The 20,711-nt window shown below is 43.3% G+C and overlaps 1 protein-coding gene across 1 annotated transcript in view; it reads right to left on the bottom strand.

The window, feature by feature from the left end:
• KCNQ1 (potassium voltage-gated channel subfamily Q member 1) overlaps window positions 1-20,711 on the bottom strand; it is a 131,441-nt gene that overhangs the window by 24,307 nt on the left and 86,423 nt on the right. The window contains exons 3-5 of the mRNA XM_066583214.1: window positions 11,877-11,967; window positions 1,908-2,034; window positions 396-474 (exon numbers count right to left, since the gene is read on the bottom strand). Of these exons, the coding sequence (XP_066439311.1) occupies window positions 396-474; window positions 1,908-2,034; window positions 11,877-11,967 (297 nt within the window). The remainder of the gene's footprint in view (window positions 1-395; window positions 475-1,907; window positions 2,035-11,876; window positions 11,968-20,711) is intronic.

Below are 20,711 nucleotides of genomic sequence, written 5' to 3'. Positions count from 1 at the left end.
AAGTGGGAAGACCCCATTAAATGCAAAGGGATCCGTCTGGCCCTGTTCGGTTCCATCTAGAAATGGAACCATTTGGCCGTAGAGATTCCCCTTTCTTGGTCCCCGAACGGAGCAGGAAAGCGGAATCCAGCACAGATGTGAAACCAACCTTACATACGGTGATGGAGATTTTTAAAACCTCTATTATACAGGTATACTTTTACCAACATACAACTGCACTATGGTAGCGCTGGGATTGGTTCACTCTGCTAAAAACCGGTGACTGTTTCCCCTTTAAGAACAAAGCATACATGCCTGCAATGTATGTGCCAGTCCCTAGCTCATGCTGCCATTGGCTAGGGCAGCGTCAGCCTAGTAACCAGCATCCTTTAAGATAAATAGAAAGAACGCTTTACCTTATTGCCGATGTTGCGAAAACCTGCCCGTTTGATCCCACGCAAAGAACGATCACGGAAGCTACAACAACGATTAAATCTGCAACACAAAACAGATTCTCATTAACAAGACATCGACAGCAGCATGTAAAGGGTTAACAGCTCCGATCAGCCACACGACCGATCGGAGCTGTTGTGGGCGAGTGTCGGCTGAAAGAAACAGCCGCGATGTATGGAGGGAGATTGCGGCAAGATCTCTCCTCATACATAGACCGCCGATAGAGGCAGTCAAAAGGCACATTGTTGGTCATTAAGGGGGTTAGAGAAAAACAATGGACGCTGCATTGCCACGCTCGATTGATAGCATTGTTATGTTTGCGGTAACGGACCTCTGTGAGGTCTTGTTTTTTTGTGGGAAGAGTTGTCGTTTTTATTGGTACCCTTTTAGATTGCATTCTACCGGGTTTCCCCGAAAATAAGACAGTGTCTTATATTAATTTTTGTTCAAAAAGGTTTAACTTTTTTACATGCATAGCTGCCTGGACACTATTTAAATTGACTTTTTTAATTAACTGTTAGCAGGGCTTAATTTTGGAATAGGGCTTATATTTCAAGCAACCTCAAAAAGCCTGAAAAATCATTTTGCATCCTCAAAAATTCTGGAAAATCATGCCACGTCTTATTTTTAGGGTATGTCTTATTTTCAGGGAAACGGGGTATTATATTTTTTGGTAGGGCAACAAAAAGAAAAAAAAAAAGAAAAAATTCCAGCAATAATACTTAAAATTATTTTTACAGAATTCACCAGGTGTGATAAATAAAATAATTTTCATTGTTTGGGTCGTTACGAATATGGTGATTTTTTTTTTTTTACATTTCTTTGGTATTTTTATCCATTTAAAAGGGTTTTTGTGGGGGGGGGGGGGGGAACGACTAACTGAATTTAAGGATACTTGACGATGTGATAGCTCAATCGCTAGGATAGTACACTGCATTACTTATGTAGTGCATCCTACTAACCCAATGACATCAGCCTATTAGACTCTGACAGAGGTGAAGTTTAATAGGCTGAGCTGTATAGCAAAAATGGAGGCCTTTGTCAGGCTTCTGACTGCTATGGAAACTAATTGGTACCTTGCAATCGCACTGCGGGGTGCTGATGGGTGACAGAAAGAGCTCCCCTCCCCTTGTCATCTGCTGCAGTCGCTATGGATTGTGGCATTTAAGGGGTTAAACGGCCAGGATCTGCGGTTTCTCTACATCTGGTGGTTAGAGCAGGGGCCTGGCTGTCAGTAGTCTGCCAAGCCACCACCTTAAAAAGATGCATGTGCCGGTTTAAAGCCCATTAGTGATGTCAGTAAATAGGCATATTGGTCGTCACTAAGGGATTAAGGATTCTGCGTGGCTCTGGGAAATGGATGCAAGAAGCCCGAAACATCTGGGGTGCGTTTAGTACAATGCTGGGTTTATAGAAGTAGCTTTTTTTTAACTAATTTAATCAAGCATGTTTTTGTAAAAATGGACCTCACATACCTATAATAGAAATAGGTTTCCTAGCAAAGCGTAGCCTTCCCCATATTCCCACGTATTTGCTTCGACAACCAGCAGACCACAATCGGACCACATATTCTGCGCCAAAGAATACCACCAGCACGATTTCCTGTAATGGTAAAAGAAAAGGATTGTATCGGGCACACGCTCCATTTAGTGACCGTGCAGCGGTACGATTAGATGAATGTGAAGCTTTCCATACAACTAGCAGCATGACTTTGACTAGCTTGCCAACCAAATGGACCAAGAGAATGTATTTTACCGGACCATCTCTACGGATGTGTAAGGGTCTCACCCAAAAGGGTAAAAAAGAAGTGCTATGGTCTATAAAGTGCACTGAAAATCGGGTCAAAATCTCAGCGCGTGCCAAGTTTTGGTGCAACAGAATTGAGCAAGCTCAATAGATATTGATTGGTGAAGAGCACATGTAAAGGCCTCGTTCACACGGGCTACAAAATCGCATGTATGAGAAGCCCATGCTTTCCTATGGGTTACTTCACACATGCTATGTTTTGGAGCATGCTACAAAACGACACAAAGACCTCACGGGTCCCGCTATAGGCACGCGACTCATGAGGTTTTGTAGTCCATGTTTTCCTATGGAGCCTTCCTCTCTGTTGCATCGCATGAAAATGTGATTGAGGTTCTGATTCAGTAGAAATGAACCTCCTGCAATTTGAGTTCTTAATAAACCAAATTTTCTAGCAAAGTTCAACCCATTAGAGGGTTCTACAGACGTGATTAGTAGTGTTAAGCGAGCGAATCGCATCTGTAGATGGAGAAGAACCTTTTGTAGTGTAAGGGTGGTTTCACATCTGCATTGAAACCTATAGTTGGAAGTTCCATTGCAGAGCCAGCACAAAATACCAGAAGAAAAGGCTCTGCATGCAGCGCTTTTTCTTCCGGCTCAAAGCCAGGCAACTAAGTGGAAACCGAACGGACCCCATTATAGTCAATGGGGTCTGTTTGGTTCCGTCTTAAGACAGAGCCGTTCGGCCAGAAGATTCCCCTTTCCTGCTCCCCAAATTAAGCAGGAAACCAGAACCCCAATGCAGAAGTGAAATTACCCTTCTACAGTTGCTTACCGACACAGGAAGCAACAAATGTAAACCATAACTATCCAATTGCACAGTCATGTGCCTTCCTATATTTTATAGTATTCTTTCATACCTTGTGATGTAATTACATTAAATATCTCTCTCTGAGCAAGTCATACTAGTATGCATCCAAGTTAGCTAGATTATGGAGTCTCCGTACTTATAGCAGTGAAGCAACCGGTCCCACTAAATTGGAGGGAGAGGAGGGAGAGGAGGGAGAGGAGGGAGAGGAGGGAGAGGAGGGAGAGGAGGGAGAGGAGGGAGAGGAGGGAGAGGAGGGAGAGGAGGGAGAGGAGGGAGAGGAGGGAGAGGAGGGAGAGGAGGGAGAGGAGGGAGAGGAGGGAGAGGAGGGAGAGGAGGGAGAGGAGGGAGAGGAGAGCTTACCATGCCTAACCAGACTAAAAATGGCCAGAAAATGCCATAGTACGCATCCAAATTACTTCAAAGCAAGCCATTCCGATTTATTAATATTACGACCAGAAAGACTTTCTGATGGCATTTTTTTCTGCAAAACTATGAGCTCTATGGAGAGATTGAACGGAACCCACACTTTCAAAAATAAAACAGAAAAAAAAAATATTTGTCTCATAACAACAAACATTGTGTCGCCAATTACCAAAGTAACATTGTAAGGCTCAAAAAACACAAAAATCAGTTTTTTGACATGAAAAAATGTATTTTGCTAGTTTTGTAAAACTCAACATGGAGAAAATTAAACTCCTCATCATAATCACTGGCTTCACACATCGTTATTTTAGTATAACATTTGATTCCTCCCCTCTCCTTCGAACTTCACATACAAGACCATGCCACCCAGTCTCATCCAGCTCACTACATCTCTCGGGTACGATATTTCCTCAATCCAGAGTCAAACACTAGTACAGCGTCCGAGGAGCGGGGTAGATTTGGGCCTTGTCACAGGGCTCCACCACCTCCTTCCCTGGAGGTAGCATGGGACCCATCCAAGCTACCGCTGGGGGAACTGTCACAGGGGTAACCCAATATGTAGATTACCTTAAAAGTCCTGTCATTTGTGACGCCACCGTTTCTTCCACTGCGGGGAATCCGGGTAGCAGAAATAAGCAGTCCACATACAGGGAAAACATTTCAAGAGCAAAGCAGGGAACTCTCCCCCTCAGAGTGTTTAGGGGTAACACTGGAATCTCCTGGGGAAAGTAGGCCCAGGGCAGGCTGGTGGAAACCTCTCAGCCTCTACCATTTCGGACCACACAGAGGAGATGGTGTCTGTGTGGCTCACTTTCAGAACTCCAACCTCTTCTCTTCCTTCCTTCTCTCTTGCAAGCCCAGAATGGAACGCTCTTACAAACACATATGAAGCACGATCACGTGACACACAACAAGATACATTTTTCAGACATAACCCAGATAGTTAACCCATTCAGTGCTGCAGTTATCCAATACACATCATATTCATGCAACACAGAAGACACAGACAAATGCATGCATACATTATAAAGGGGCCCAGTTAACTCTGGGCTACTACACTAGTGCATGCTCTCACCTCCCACATGCAACAGCCTTCTCTGTGGCCTCCCATGCAATGCTCAAGTCCTCAGAAGACCCTCCTATCTACTCTCCCATAGTCTGCCCCTCACAATAGTCTCCAGCATTTCTCCTGTGCATCACCTATAACCTGGAACTAACTAGGCCAACACATCAAATTTTCCACCACCTGGAAAAGCTTCAAAAAGAACCTGATACCCCACTTTTTCACAGAAGCCTACAGTCTACCATAACCTTGCTTCCACTACAACATGATCACCTTCTACCCCACCTATTGTTTTTTTCTTTGCACTTCATTAAAGCCCCCACAACAGGGTCCTCACCCTCTCTGCACCAATTTGTCATTTCGTAGATGTTTATTGTTCTTAACATTTCATTTATGTAATTAAACCCCTGTTCTCATATATACTACATCCCAGAATTAATGGAGTCTTAAAATAATAAGAAAAAGTACACTTGTGTTCCTGATATACTAAGATTATTGATCTCCAAAGTTTTCTTGGTTCAAAAACATGGCTTTGTTTCAAATATAAAGTAATTAAAGTCACTAAATTATTGGTTGTGAATTTTTACAGCCCCAAATGTGACATTAACCACTTAACGACCGTCCATACGCCTTTTGACAGCGACCGTTTAGGGACTTTATTCTGATGTGCCTTCTTTTAATGATAACGGCATCAGAAGTCAGGCACAGGTCTCTCCCATGGCAGGCCGAGAGGGTATTCAACTGTTAGATAACAGTGTGTTACCTGCAACAAACGGCAGGGACAAGAGAAAACTTCAATCTCTCTTGTTCAGCCTCTTTACATGCCACGATTAGTGAAACTGTGGCATGTAAAGCCCTGACAAAGGGTGAGGGCTCCCTAGCTCACCCATCGGACCTACGCAATGTGATCACTAGGGCCTGATGGCTTGTTATGCCACACAAAGACTTGAATATAGTCTACAGGTCTGCCAGCTACAGTGGTCTATGAGGCTCAGCCTGAGTTTCATCAGCTTTGTACTACACTGCAATACTGAAGTTTAGTAATGCATTAGAAGAATGATAAAAGATGGTGATATTGAAGTCCCCTAGTGGGATAAAGGTAAAATAATATTTTTAAAATGAAGTAAGTCTGTCAAAACCATTATTTAACCAACTTCGTGCATGTCGTGAAAAACAAAAAGAAATACAAAAACATGGCAAAAAATAGCTAATTTTGCCTTACAATAAACAGAATAGAGAGCAATGAAAACGTTGAATAGATCAACCAATGGTACCACTAAAAGGATCCCTCTTCCTCTTTCAAAATAATCCCCTCACCCATTGCACCATTGACAAAATAAAAATGTTAGGGGTATTTCAATGCAGTGATAAAAAGAAAAAGAAAAAAAAAATTGTTTTTTTTTAATGCAATAGTTGAAAAGTTTTTTTTAAAATAGATTACTATTACAGATGAGCGAGCACCAATGCTCTGCCGGGAACCAGGAGGGAGCGACAGCCTGCAGCAGCGGCGCAGAACGCCAGGAGAAGTGAGTAATGATTCTTATTCTTTGCTCCACTGTATTCCCGGCGTATAAGGTGACAGTTGGGGGGTCGTCTTATACGCCCCGTCGCCTTATACGCCGGTATATATTTTTATTGTAACACATTTCTGGATGAATTGCAGGGAAGGGCTTATATATTTAACCCCTTCCCGACAATTCATCCCGCGATCGCCGGCAGCCCATTGCTTTCAGTGGAACCTGCTGTATTGCCGGCTCCATTGAATTCAATGGGCAAACATCGTTCTTCTCTGCCACAGCTGTTACAGCTGTGGCAGAGAAGAATGATTTGTCTTCTATATGTTCTCAATGGGGTCGGCGCTGCTGCCGCCGGCCCCATTGAGCGCATATAGAGAAGGGCAGATTTTAATACTCGGGTGACACCTAATCTCGCCAGCCACTCACTGCAGGGGAGTGGTATAGGGCTTGAACGTTGCAGGGGGAAGTTGTAATGCCGTCCCTGTCTTTCTATTGGCCAGAAAAGCGCGCAAATTTCTCAGGGAAGAAAATGAAAGTAACCCGAACACCGCGTGGTACTCATTACGAGTAACGAGCATCTCGAACACCCTAATACTCTAACGAGTATCAAGCTCAGACGAGTATGCTCGCTCATCTCTAATTACTATCAAATTTGGCATTGACATAATTGTCCTGGCCTGCAGAATTCTAACATTTATACTGCACGGTGAATACAGCTATAAATTTAAAAAAATGATAGAATTACAGATTTTGTTAATTTTGCCTCTAGAAAAAAAATTGAATAAAAAGCAAGCAAACAGTTATAGGTTCCCAAAAATTGGATAAATTAAGGCTAGAGTTCATTTGCAAAAAAAACGAGCCCTTATAGAGCTGATGGACAAATAAAAAGGTTATAGATCTTGGATTACAGCAACACAAAAGCAAACCTTTAGGCCTCATGTCCACGGCTAAAATGTAATTTAAATCCGCAGTGTTTCTCCCGCAGCGTGATCCGCGCCCCATAGGGATGCATTGGACACCCGCAGGTAGTTAAATACCTGCGGATGTCATTTTCCTCTGAGGCGCGGATTGCGTGTGCGGGAAAACACCCGCAGCATGCTCCATTTTAGTGCAGGTCTACCGTGCGGACGGCTCCGGCAGACTTCTATTGAAGCCTATGGAAGCCGTCTGGATCCGCGGCACCTGAATTTCTGCTCTCTGGAGCGGGAGAGCAGGAGTTAAAAAAAATATATAAAAAAATGGAGTGCCCAGCGCATGCGCGCGGCACGCTGCTGGCGTACCGAGCACATCCGCCGGCCTGAAAAAAAAAGATCCGGCCGCGACGGAGGGCAGATCCGCGGCATCCGGACAGGTAAGTTAATCTTCTTTTTAGGCCTCATGTCTGCGGGAAAGGAGGGACACGCTGTGGGATTCTGCATGAAGAATCCGCGGAGGCCTGATTTTCCCCGTGGACATGAGGCCTTAAAAATAAAAAACTTGAAAAAGAGAAAAAAAAAGTGCGTACACAAAAATAGCAATACATAAAGAAACTGTATCAACTTTTTAATTAACATTCTCTTGGTTTGTACAATTCCAGCAATGGTATTATTTTGCACAACGATCGCGGGTAACGCATGAAACGCTTTCTATAGGATAGCTATGGAAAGTGCAGCCCGATGCGCACGAGCAAAAATCCGCCACAATTTTCCGCTTGTGTATAAAAATGACGCGATTTTCCGCAATGAACCTATCATTATGATAGGTTCATCACGGAAAATTGCAGCGACTTTAAGTGTTCTTCCGTGTCGGAAATCCTCTTGTGTTAAGAGTCGATGGAAAAAAAAAAACAAAACTGTTGAGTCTAGGAATGAAATAATAAGTCTAGGATGAAAAAAAAAAACACGCACAACTGAAAAATTAGTTGGTCATTAAGGCGCAAACCGGTTTAGTCAATAAGGGGTTAAAGATAACTTTTTATGCAAAGAAAAAAATTGGTTTCCCCGTGAAGGTTGTAAGCTGATGACCGGAGATATGTAAATGACACTTATATCATGTAAGCAAAGACTAATTGCCAAACTCTTGGTAAGTTATCTGCCCCTAGTCACTTGCTGCTGACCTCTGCAAGCTGAAGGAAACATGGATGACAGGACGTGTCACAGAGGAGTCGTGATCCACCAAGCAAAACTTTTACTCTTCTGACAGGGACACCAATTACAGCCAAAACAACGTCAAGTAATGATATATGAATCGTGATCGCAAACAGGTTCTAGTAAGACGGCGAGATCACGGGCACCGCCATCCTTCTCCAGGACCTTCTAGATAATGACTTCCAAGAGTTTCCATCGACCCCCACCAGTAAATCTCAGCTTTGTTATCTCTAATGTGCAGAATTTGCCTGCAGTTGTGTTGGCTGTCACTTCTACTAAAAGGACAGGTTTTAGCTCTTTAGGTTTTAGCTGTGTGACTAGGATCTGCTTCTAGCTATGTATCATCAACAGGGGCAGAAGGGGCGGAAGGGGCATTGAAGACGCCGCTTTGTCAGTGCAGGGGCAGACGTCATCGCGGTCGAGCGTAAAAGTGAGAGTTACACTCCCCTAAATCGCTCCTCCCACCCCCGACCTCTAAAGTACGTGCTGCACAAGGTCTGTCCGACTGAAGCGATTACGTGACAAACGTCGCGCCTTGACCGCATTATGTTAGGGAGGGGGGATGGGGATTTATGAATTGGTCAATCAGTGCCACGGCTCAGCTAATTCATAAATCCCGCCTCCACAATACGATGGCTGTGATTGGTTCTTCTAGTGCTGCTCAGCCAATCAATACAGCGCTCAATGGACCGATCGCAGCTATTGCATTGGTTCATAGAGCGCTGTGTTGATGGGTTCTCGAATGCTGCTAAGCCAATCAGAGCCATCGCTTCCTGGAGGTGGGATTTATGAATCCCGTAACCAGGAGGCGATCTTCTGTGCGCGACTGAGGAACGTAAAAAGCGTGTTGGAGCTCTGGAGAGCAGTGAGAAAGGACCTGGACAGAAGTATAATAAGACATCCCTCAAAAATAAGACCTGGTGCCTCTTTTGGGCAAAAATTAATATAAGACAGGGTCTAATTAACTAGAAAACCCAGCAGCATGATGTTGCTTTTTTAGTAATGGTGCTGTCTCTTTAAGAGGCGGCAGGAACAAAGGAACACAGCTAGAAGAAAAGATAGGAAGTGGTTGAGAGAGGTGCTTGGTACAGGACAGAGGTTGACGTAGCACCTTCTCCTGGTTTAATGCAGTGTTGCAGATATAGTCTGAAGGATAGTTCCCTCCAAGAGCAAGATACAAACCATTGAGCAGCTTGTAGATAGAAGGGAAAGGTAGCCTCCCTCAGTTTGTGCTGTGGTGTGGCAGTCACAATCCTACAGTGTCCTATAGGCCAGTCAAAACGTCTGAAAGGCTGAAGCTACAGTTTCTCTCTCTATTCCCTTATCTCTGAGACAATGAACCCACACCAGCGGGCTGGAAGAGTCATCCCCAGTTATCCGGATGTAAAGTTGTTACAAGGATCCCACACTAATGGACCGAAAGAGTCAGTCAGGCTAGGACTCTCGATTAACTGTTCATACAGACTTTTGAACATTATTAGCGGACTGAGATACCGATGATTATTGGATCACAAGTTACAGTTTTTTCTGCTTTACAATTAATATGTTGTTTGTTTCCCTCTGAGTACCAGGGAAGGTTTGCGGAACAAGGGTCTATATATTCCATAGGAGAAATATTCGCACAGCATGTAGGATTCCTTTTACAACTTCATTCCACAATCAGAGAGCTGGGGAACAGAGACAGTAACTTACGCGTTTTGAGTGCAGAACCACTCTACTTCACTACTCATTCTAAATCAATCCTACTACGCAAGCTAAATAGGTTGCCACTCCAGGAAAGTCCCAAGGATCGGTGTTTTAAAAGGCCATGTTTGCACTTTTTTTTCCCTCTCTTTTAATCAATTTCTTTGTTTGGAAATGAAGACCTTTGGTAATTGGTTTTATTAAAAATTTCTGATTGCGAAAATTCTATGCTTGTATGGTTCTCCAAGGGACTACGGGACTGGAATCGTAGCAAATTCTGGCAGCGTAAACTGACTGGCTCCTTTAGCCTGCTCCCTTGCTGTGAAGGTCATTCACTGCCTTTCCATTGAGCTATAGGATAGCTGAAGGATAGTGCTAGGGGAATGGTGAAGGAGATCAGGATGACAGAAAGCAAAGAAAGCTACTATTACAGAAAACTGCAGTTCACTCTGGGGGAGTTTTCTGTGCTTAGTAGTGAGGGGGAAGAGAACCAGCAGCTGCTCAGGTAGGGTGAGATAGACTAAGAGTTAGCTGTGTAGTACTGAGTGGGCGTGGTTCTGCTACACAGTCTCTAAAATAAGAGAGGGGAGGCTTCTGAGTTTGTGTGCATTCATAAGAAAAACTAGCTGATCAGTGCTGGGAACAACCCAGGCAGAAACTTAAATGTAGGATAGCCTGCAAACCAAGTATGAGGCTTACTAGATGCACGAGAAGGAGAACTCAATGCAAAAATACACTATAACTGCATTTTTCTGCAGGCATTTAGTAAGATATCTGCGAATTGATTTTTCATGCTCAAAGGTTTCCATAGCCTTTAAACTACGCACATAGTCGTAACAGAAAGTCAGCTCACAGCTTTCATTCTACTGTAGCGGACTTCCCCACCTTACAGCTCCTCCCCAATAGAACTGTAATGCTGGGTCCAGATGCACATATACAGTACAAATGGAAGATATCAGAACCCAGCCATCTTAAAACTATAATGGAGGATCACCCAAATTAGAGTCATAGTCCATCATAATTACACATTTGAAGCCTTAAAAGGGAACCTATCACTTGATTTGAAATCCATAAACCACTACTAAAAATGTATAAATTGTCCATTTTATCATTAATGTATTGAGTTAACTTATAACACAGCACATGTTGTATGCCAGTTATGGTTTACAAGCAGTTGAGGTGCCGCGGCAGAAGAAACGCGCGGTGCGCTCTTCAAAACTGCATTTAAGCAGGGAGCACAAAGTATTGGCTTCACCATTGCCCTGTTCTCACCATACTCTGCCTAACTATCACTACTCGGCGAACATAAGGCAATGGTGCATCCATGAAACTTGGGAGAGCTAGAAGGATGGTAATCTGATAGGGAGTATTTGAAGATTGGAGCATGTGCCCCACTCTTCAGGATAGCGGTGCCACTTCCATGACTTTCCAACTGTAACTAGCATACAGCTTGAGCTATATTAGAAGTTCATACAGGGGCATCTTTATAAAACGATTGCCCAGCAGTATAATATGATAATGGGGTTTAGGGCCCTCAAATCAAATGACAGGTTCCCTATAACTGGGCTCGCAGAGAGTTGGTTTTCCAGCCGCAGAAAAATATCCTAGATACCCATCATCAGCGATGATGTATCAACCTCACCAACATCAACCTGAAGGCTGCAGTAAGCATGTGTTCAGATGACATGTGATCGCTGAATAAAGGAAAACCAGTGAGGGGCCAGAAACACCAGTGGAGGAGTGCTGGGGATTGGAATAAGGAGGACAACTTTTTTTGAGATTATAAAAAAAATATAAATATCGGATTTAAAATAAAAAAAAAAATAAAATAAAAAAATTCCTTAAAGATCGATTCTTTAATAGTGATGTTCTGACTAGTTAAAACACACACACACACACACACACACACACACACACACACACTTTTCATTATGTGAACTAGGTAAGAAATGCAGCTGAATAATATAAAGCTTATAAAAAAATCAGAAAAATAATAAAATCCAATGTATTTCACATACCATCCAAAATAATGTTTCTGTGGCCAAGTTGGAATACTGCTGGATTGTGGAAAGCACGCTGAAGATGAGGCATATCAGCACTATAAGAAACCTGCAAAAAGAAGGAAATAAATTTAGTTCTCGCCTTACTTTTACTTGAGGATTTTCTTTTAGGATTTACATTAATTGTTCTGAATGGACATAAAATGGACCCGCAGCGTTTTACGCATACGGCCGCGGACACGAGCCCTTCATGCTTTTTGTGTGATTCATAGCAACAGAGTGCATGGTTTTCGGTTCAAATCTACAGCATATTTTACACCTTCAGTTCAACAGGTCAAATCTGCTGTCAATAAGGACAAAATTCTGCATAAAAAAATCACAAATTTTGCCAGGGATTTGCAGTGGATTGTTCAGCTGCAGCAAATCAGATACATATGAAAGCACCTTTAGGCCGGCTTCACACAACTGGATTCCTATTGCGGAATCCGTGGTCGGCATCCGCAGCAAATCGCGGGTATTGTAAAGCATGTAAGGGGCAAAGAGAAAAAAAAGTTTTGCGGATATAAATTGCCTATTCCACAAGCAGAGGAAATCTCACAGCATGCTCTATTTTGCTGCGGACAGCCTCTACTGAAGTCAATGGAGGCTGTCCGACCCACAGCCCATACGCAATTAACATTGTACATAGACCGCAGGTACCCATGTCATTGCCTAGTAATGTCACGGGAAATACAAATTATATATATATATATATATGGTATATGACTGGTGGCAAGTCGCCGCGGTAATCCGCACTACAGATAATGCCGGCACGCTGGGTGGCCGGCCGTGGTCACAGCCGGATTCCGCTGTGAGATCCTGCATGCAGAATCCAGATAGCCTGTGTGAGACCGGCCTTACTCTAAACTAGCAAGGTGGCAGCCAAGGGGGTGTAATAACATACCGTACAGCTATAGGATCACACTACACCGGGTCGTTTAGCAGTTAGTAACACTAAATAGTATAATAGTTTAATATAAAATAACGAATCCTTGCAAATCGTTTGGATTAAACGTTTCTCAACTTCAGTCCTCAAGTACCACCAACAGGTCAGGTTTTCACACGTTCCTTATTATGCAGGTGATGCAAATATTGTCTAGCCTCAAAAATAGGAGATCTTCAGATCATGACCTGTTAGGGTCTGGAGGTGAGAAACATTGTTTTAGATGCATTTTTGTGCGCATATTAGGGCTAAATCAAGATAGTACAATACTACATATGCTTATTATCAAGAGGCTCTTGGTTTTTGCACCCCTTGTTAATACGCTGCATCTCTTCAGATACTCTCCATATTCTCATCAGGGACATCACTGAAGAAGGAGGTCGAATTCAGAGTCAATCTGAAGTCAAGGAAAGCCCAACGTCATTTGGCTGAGTATTACAAAAGAGGTCCTTACTCCGCCAGCCACCCATACTGCCCCCCCCCCCCCCGCCAGCCACCCTTACTGCCCCCCCCCCCCGCCAGCCACCCGTATTGCCACGTACTGCAACCGATTATGCCCCTAGAATTCTTATTAGCCATGATCACAGTCATACCAAAACCACAGAAAAACACCCTGATGACCTCTAACTATAGACCAATGTCACTTATTAAACGGCATTGAACCAAGATTTAGAGAGTAACTGCACTTGTTGAAATAATTTCGACACATTAGAGTGAAGCATCAAAAGTTTTGATCGATGAGGACCCTGGTGCCAAGACCTCGTTGATAACCGATATAAGGGGCTGCAGTGCTCACCGAAGTGCTGTGCCCCTTTGGCTGTCATCGTTGCCTCGGCTCAGCAGCTGAAGACCGTTGACTATAGCAGTCAATGAGTCCATCTATCCATCTTCAGCTGCCGAGAGGAGCAGAGAAGCAATGATGGTAGCCAAAGGGTCACAGTGCTCAGGTGAGTGCTGCAGTCCCTTCACCAGCGATCACAGGATTAGGGGTAACTATCTGATCAGTTGGGGTCTGACCACCGGGACCACCACCAATCACAACTGACAACAGTGGCTGCTGCTCCATGCATTTACAAAAAGGGACTGCTAGAAAAAGCCAAGTTCAAGCAGTCGATTAATCTGACTACACAGTAAGGGGGCGCTATTTTGCAGCAGGACATGTGACACTATTACAACCCATAGGGTACATGCAAGATTAGTCCCTTCTCCCTTTAACTGCACCCCTATATAGCTAAGTATAACTATGGTTGTATGCACTTCAATGATCTCTCAACTCTGACTGTAGATTTGACAACTACATGTACAACGCCATACTTACCCAACAAGACAGTCTCAAGTGGGATTAAGAAATTCAATAATTAGCATTGTGTTGTGTTAAGAGACCTGTATAGAGCCCTAGAGCTAATAAGACTCCTCGTGCTGACGCAACGTTACACTTCTTCAAATGTCATGTTACATATTAAACTAAACACTTAAAAAGTGCCCAAAAAAGTCATTTTCCATTAAGTGTCTGGTTCTATTTTTACCCGTCCACAAATATGGCTTCAGTCATTGTTCTTCAGAGTCTGTGATCTCCACTTGTGCAATTGAGGCAATCAAACCTGTAACGCTGCCTTAGGATGTTTATTTTGGCAGGTTATCTGCTGGCATTCCGATATTGTCAGTTGGCGTTGGGACACCCTCTCGTCGCTCGCGCTTCCTTGAGAAGAGTATAATGCAGGCAATCAGATTATTTCTCAACTCATCCTCTCTATTCTCCACATTGTCAAAAGGGGTCATCGAATGTCAGAGGCCGTCATATCCGTATTGTTTCAGGCGGCCGATACTGTTGTATGACGCACTGATCTTTCTGTGTAATGTCCATCTTTGCCACAATAACTACATTTGCATACGAAGAGGACGATGTAACAAATGAGTAAAAGACGTCCTTCACAGAGACTTGAGAGAAAAAAAAACAATTGTTTAACATTTAAAAAAGTTTATTTGCATTAATTTTCTATAGCGCGGTCAATGAAAAAATTATATGACTTCCAAAAAACGCCACCATAAAAATGAATGCAGCCAAAGACACGGCAAAACATGTCCACATTAAAACTCCTCAAAAAAGTGCAGCTATTCCCCACCCCCACCAAAAAACTACTTTAACCACCCTTAGGCCCCCTGTCCACAGCCGAGGCGGAATATCGCTAGCGATATTCCACTGTGCAGAAGCAGGGGGGAGCCCTGACAGCCTCACCGCAGAGAATTACAGCAATCGCAGCATTCTGCAATTTAAATCTCGCGAGCGGATAATCGCTATGATTCCCCGCTCGTGGACACCGATGCTGCACTTTCCATACCAACCCTATGGAAAGCTTTGCAGAGCATGATTCGTAAGCGATTTGTCACCCATGGGTCATTGCCCGTGGACAGGCAGCCTCAAGGTCCTTTCAGACAAACTGATTTTAGGCCCATGATGAGTACCAATGGATGATCTAACAGGTTGATAGGTACTGGTTTGAAAGGGCCTTTACAAAGGCTGATGCAAACAGTAGAGCAGATTGTTACGGAATTATATGTCCCCCTACACTTTCAGCCTTGGCTATAACTAGAGATGAGCGAGCACCCAAATGCTCGGGTCCGCGTTATTCGAGTCAAGCTTTTCATAAAATTCAAGAGCTCTACTCGAGTAACAAACCCCATTGACTACAATGGGAGACTCGAGCATTTTTGTATGTGGGACGCCGGGTACCGAGCTTTTTTTTTCCCCTAGGCTCTCTCTAGCCAGCCAACCAGCCCAAAAATTTGCCAATGACGCGCGCTGCGTCGCGGCCAAAACAGGCACGTCACAGTGGGGAAGAGCCAGAAACTGGGGCGGGGTCTAACATGGCTTGATGCTCGTTCGAATAACGAGCACCATCGAGTACGCTAATGCTCGAACAAGCATCAAGCTCGGCAGAGTATGTTCGCTCAACTCTAGCTATAACACATCCCCTGTTCATAACAACTATTATGCAGATGGTACCATCATTTTGTCCGGACTTGGGAAAACTGTAGTCCGCCATTGGAAATCAGGCTTTGATGTTTTTTTGAAAAACCCTTGGTTAACCCAGTTTTTCTATTATGGTTTATACTGTATTTTTAGGAGTATAAGGCACACTTTTTAGCAAGACGAAACCTTACTAAAAAGGGTCAAAGACAAAAAAAAAAAATTAAAGTCGCAATTTTGCAGGTCCTTCTGTTCAGAGAGTAGCAGAGCGGAGTACTGCAGTTCAGCTCAGTAATAGAGGTTTGAAGGACCTTTCTGATGTTCTTCCATGCATCTGGTCACATGATCAGGAGTCATATCCAGCAGACTGGAGAGCAGAGCTTTAGAAACAGCTTTTTAAAAACTGGTAACTTTACTAATGTATTTTCTTTTTTAACTCCTAAACAGTGCTGTGTGTCTAGCATATCATAATAGAAGTAAAAAAAAAAAAAAAACACCAAGGGATTTTCCAAGTATTTTTTTTTTAACTGTGCTGACCATACTTAAAAATAGGAAAGGTGTACTTACTCCCTCTGGGTCCCTACAGCTCCAACATAGTGTCTCTATTCTCTCCATAAGCAGTCAGCTAGTTTACAGATTGCTATAGGCTGCTGCAGCCAATCACAGACCCCAGTGGTCCACCTCTGGGATTACAGGCTGTAGCAGCCTGTGACATTCTGTAAACAAACTGACAGCAAAATGTAGTGAAGTATCCACATGCAGTTGGTTTCAATGGCCAAATGTTGAAACATGCAGACTTTTAGTGGTTAAACCCTTCTCATCTAAAATGCCAAGGAAGGAGACACTACCCCCATAGGCCATCAAAGGTACTGCTATTCATTTTAAAGTTTGTAAAAAATATATTTTCCTACTTATTGCTGTCTAAACCTGAGGCGAGTCTTATAGTCCGAAAACCATGGTACCTGAAATTTCTCATCTGCACTTCCTATGCCGGATTAGAAGTTTTGAGTAATATACCTATAAGGCATAGCTCAATAACCGCACACTTTCCATTGGGCAGCGGGTGTCATATTGATTACACACTTTTTATAAACAATGCAAATTTTATTCCTTTTTAACCTTCCAGTTTTATTTATTCAATCACACTTATTTGTATGCTTGGAGAATTTATGGATGCCTACTAGAGATGAGCGAACTTACTCGTTTAGGGCATTTTTGCACACTCGAGCACCGCTTTTTCCGAGTAACCGACTACTCGGGCGAAAAGATTCGGGGGGCGCCGGGGTGAGCGGGGGGTTGCAGAGGGGAGTGGAAGGGGGGGGGGGAGAAGAGCTCCTCCCTGTTCCCCACTGCTACCCCTCTGCTCCACCACGCCGCCCCCCCCCCCCCCCCCCCGTATTCAGTTACTCGGAAAAAGCGGTGCTCGAGTGCAAAAACACCCTAAACGAGTGAGCTCACTCATCTCTAATGCCTACGTTTCATTATGCATCATATTATTTTGAGTTCAGCGTTTATGTATCCATTCTTTTTATGCATTATTATTTGGGGCTGATGTTTTAAAGACAATATTTTAATTTGCTTGAATTACTGTATTTTTCACTACCTGTCGGCTGCGTGCTTCCTATTATATGTTGTTCCCTATCCAGCGGTTTGATGAAGAGGCACTTAGCTTCAAAACGTGTTATGTGCCAAGAATTCAATACAGCTTTAATCATTCATTTTCCATTACCTTTATTTGGCTTTTAGCTTTTCTACGCTACGTGCATCAGAGCCAGTCTTTTTTTCACTCAGTCTTTGTATAGATTGTGCTAATGGACTACAATAACACTCAGAACTGCCAATATTATTAGTTGATCTCTTCTTAGAAGGGTCTAGCCAGGGACGTTGCAGAGACAGCTGGCTGCAGGTGCTCTGCGGTCCTCATGCTTGGGAGCAGCCAGGATAACAAAAGAGCCCTGACAACCCGAGGGCTGAAGAAGCAATGTCAGGTGTGGACTGGCCAGAGAGACTTCTAGGGCGAGGGTGCCCCATTGTACATGGAAAGAGAGGGAGTCTAACTATAAGACAACTTTGGTATCTGAAATTGGTGGGGAGTGAAAGAATGACTGGAATGGGAGATTCTAACACTCAGCAAAGAGGAAGCTGGCGCTTGTAAGTAATTATTGCTCCAAGACTTATGATGAAAATCCTTGGCTAGGTTGTGGAGGATATGGACTTTAAGGCTCTGTAACATGCTGGCATAGGAGGTGAAATTTGGCACCATGGGTTAGTGCATGTTCATACATAAATATTATGACGAAATAGAAAAAGGTTACCAGCAGCACTCCTTAAACCCCAATGTGGGTGGGACGATGGAGATGCAACAGCCACACGAGAATGGGAGCAGTATTCCCAAGTTGAGACCAGAACAAAAACACTGTAGCAGCTTGATAAGGACCAGCAGGTCGAAACGTCCCTGTTATTTTTTCCATTCTGGGGGAATAAAAAGATTTTTATACATCTTCTGCAACCCTTAATGCGGCCGCGGTGCTTTTGTTCTGAATCAAGGTTGATAGTTGACGGTGTCCGTCACCTTTGTAATGGTGCAGCAAGGCACTGCAGAGAGCAGCAATCCTTACATAAAATTATATGTGAGACCTCATTCAGACAGGCGTGTTTGATGACGTGCATCCCATGTGCCGCGGACGCGGTTCTTATGGGAGTATAAAAGGTCAGGTTATGTAGTGGAGCTCAGTGTAACATATTATGCTGCATGCGCGAGGCTGGTGACAGGCATAGTGCCGCATTTTATAATGAAAAAGGACCCAGTGCTAATGACGTCAATGATGTTGGGAGTACGGTAAGGAAAGGACACAGGTCCTACGAAGCATAAGGGGTCGGTATTAAAAGGTAGTGGTGTCGGGCATGATAAGGGAAGGCCCATAAAATTATGTGCCTTACTACTGCCTATTACTCCCTATGAGCAGTTTAAAAAGAAAAAGAAAGAATTAAAAAAATTTTAGCAAAAAAGCACACCTTTCCCAGTCATTGCTTCAAAAAGGCAAAAATCTCTCTCTCTCTCTCTCTCTATATATATATATATAGATCTATAGATATATCTCTACACACACTATTATATATCTACACACTATTATATACATACCAAAATGATGCGATTGTTTTCCCCCCCATTTCAGAAAAAAAAGGGGCCCGTAGTAGTAATTACATATGGTATTAACAAGTAAATGGAATATGCAACGCATTTCCGTGCAGTTTGCGCCTTTCTCATACATGGTAAGCTTGAACTCAAAAACGTGGCCATAATTGGCTGCACATTCAGCTGAAAGAATTTCTCAAGTGGCGTACCACAAGGCTCTATCCTGGGCCCAGTGTTCAGGATCTTTTAAAATTATCTGGAGGAAGAAATTGAGCGGAAACTGATCAAAATTTGCCGCCAACACAAAGCTAGGAAAAATAGCTAACACTATGGAAGACAGAGTATTCAAAAAGATCTAGACAAGCTTGAATGAACAGTGGGCGGCGACTAACAGAATGGTATTTAACAAGGAAAAATGCAGAGTCCTACATCTGGGCAAGAAAAATGAAGAAAGCTCTTACAGAATGGGAGAAATTGGGCTAAGCAGCAGCACATGTGAAAAAGACTTGGAGTCCAGATCATGTGAGGTCATTATCCCCCTCTACTCTTCCTTAGTCAGACCTCATCTGTAATACTGTGCCCAGTTCTGGGCACTCCACATAAAAAAAAAATTAAAAAAAACGACAAACTGGAACAAGTTCAGAGAAGAGTTATTACCAAGATGGTGAGCGGTCTGCAAATCATGTCCTATTAGGAACTGTTAAAGAATCTGGGAATGTTTAGCTCACAAAAAAAGAGGGCTGAGAGGAGACTTAATAGCTGTCTACAACTATCTGAAGGGTTGTCACAGTGCAGAGGGATCAGCCCTATTCTCATTTGTACAAGGAGAGACCAGAAGCAATGGGATGAAACTGAAAGGGAGGAGACACAGATTAGATATTAGGAAAAACAAATTCGAAAAAACCTTGACAGTGAGGGTGATGAATGAGTGGAACAGGTTGCCATGGAGGGTGGTAAATGATCTTCAATTGAAGTCTTCAAACAGAAGCTGGACAGACATTTGTCTGGGATGATTTAGTGAATCCTGCACTGAGCAGGGGGTTGGGCCCGATGACCCTGGGAGGTTCCCTTCCCACTCTACCATTCTAGGATTTTATGATTTACATCAATTGCATGTGAACTATTAAAAACATAGAAATCTACAGCATACAGACGTTGAATATACTAATAGTAGGCAAGCAAGCTCCCTGCCATGTGAAACTACCAACTTCCCATTTTAGAAGACCATATTCAGTAGTCCACTAATGGGAAACAAAAAGCCTAGTCGAGTACTTCATCTCCCTCCCTGTACCCTTAAAGTGCCAATTTTTTGTATTCTTATCTTCTGGGTAACCTCTGACCAAGCTCCGCAGAACGATTGTTAGGATACTCAGTTTTTAACCAGGAGTGTACCAAATAATAGGGTTCCTACAGCAAATTCAATGAGATGAAGTCACATATCACCAAATTCAAGAGAGCCAGATGCTTGTTCACTTGCCCTACTACCAAGCAGGGGCGTAACTATAAAGGATGCAGGGGATGCAGTTGCACCCAGGCCCAGGAGCCTTAGGATGCCCATAAGGCCTCTCTTCTCCATATAGGTAACCCAGTACTATGAGTAAAGCATTATAGTTGGGGATCCTGTTACAAGTTTTGCATCGGGGCCCGGGAGCTTCAAGTTACGCCTCTGCTACCAAGGTTTCATCCTTCATAGGAGAGAAGGTTCTCGTAACACATGTGGGTTGGGTCTTCATTCCCTAGTTAATGCAAGTTTATTCAACGCTTTGA

This window comes from Eleutherodactylus coqui, chromosome 11, assembly GCF_035609145.1.
Source record: "Eleutherodactylus coqui strain aEleCoq1 chromosome 11, aEleCoq1.hap1, whole genome shotgun sequence".
In the NCBI taxonomy this organism is placed as follows: domain Eukaryota; kingdom Metazoa; phylum Chordata; class Amphibia; order Anura; family Eleutherodactylidae; genus Eleutherodactylus; species Eleutherodactylus coqui.
The sequence above is the reverse complement of the archived record's forward strand: the minus strand, read 5'-3'. Positions and strand labels throughout refer to the sequence as shown.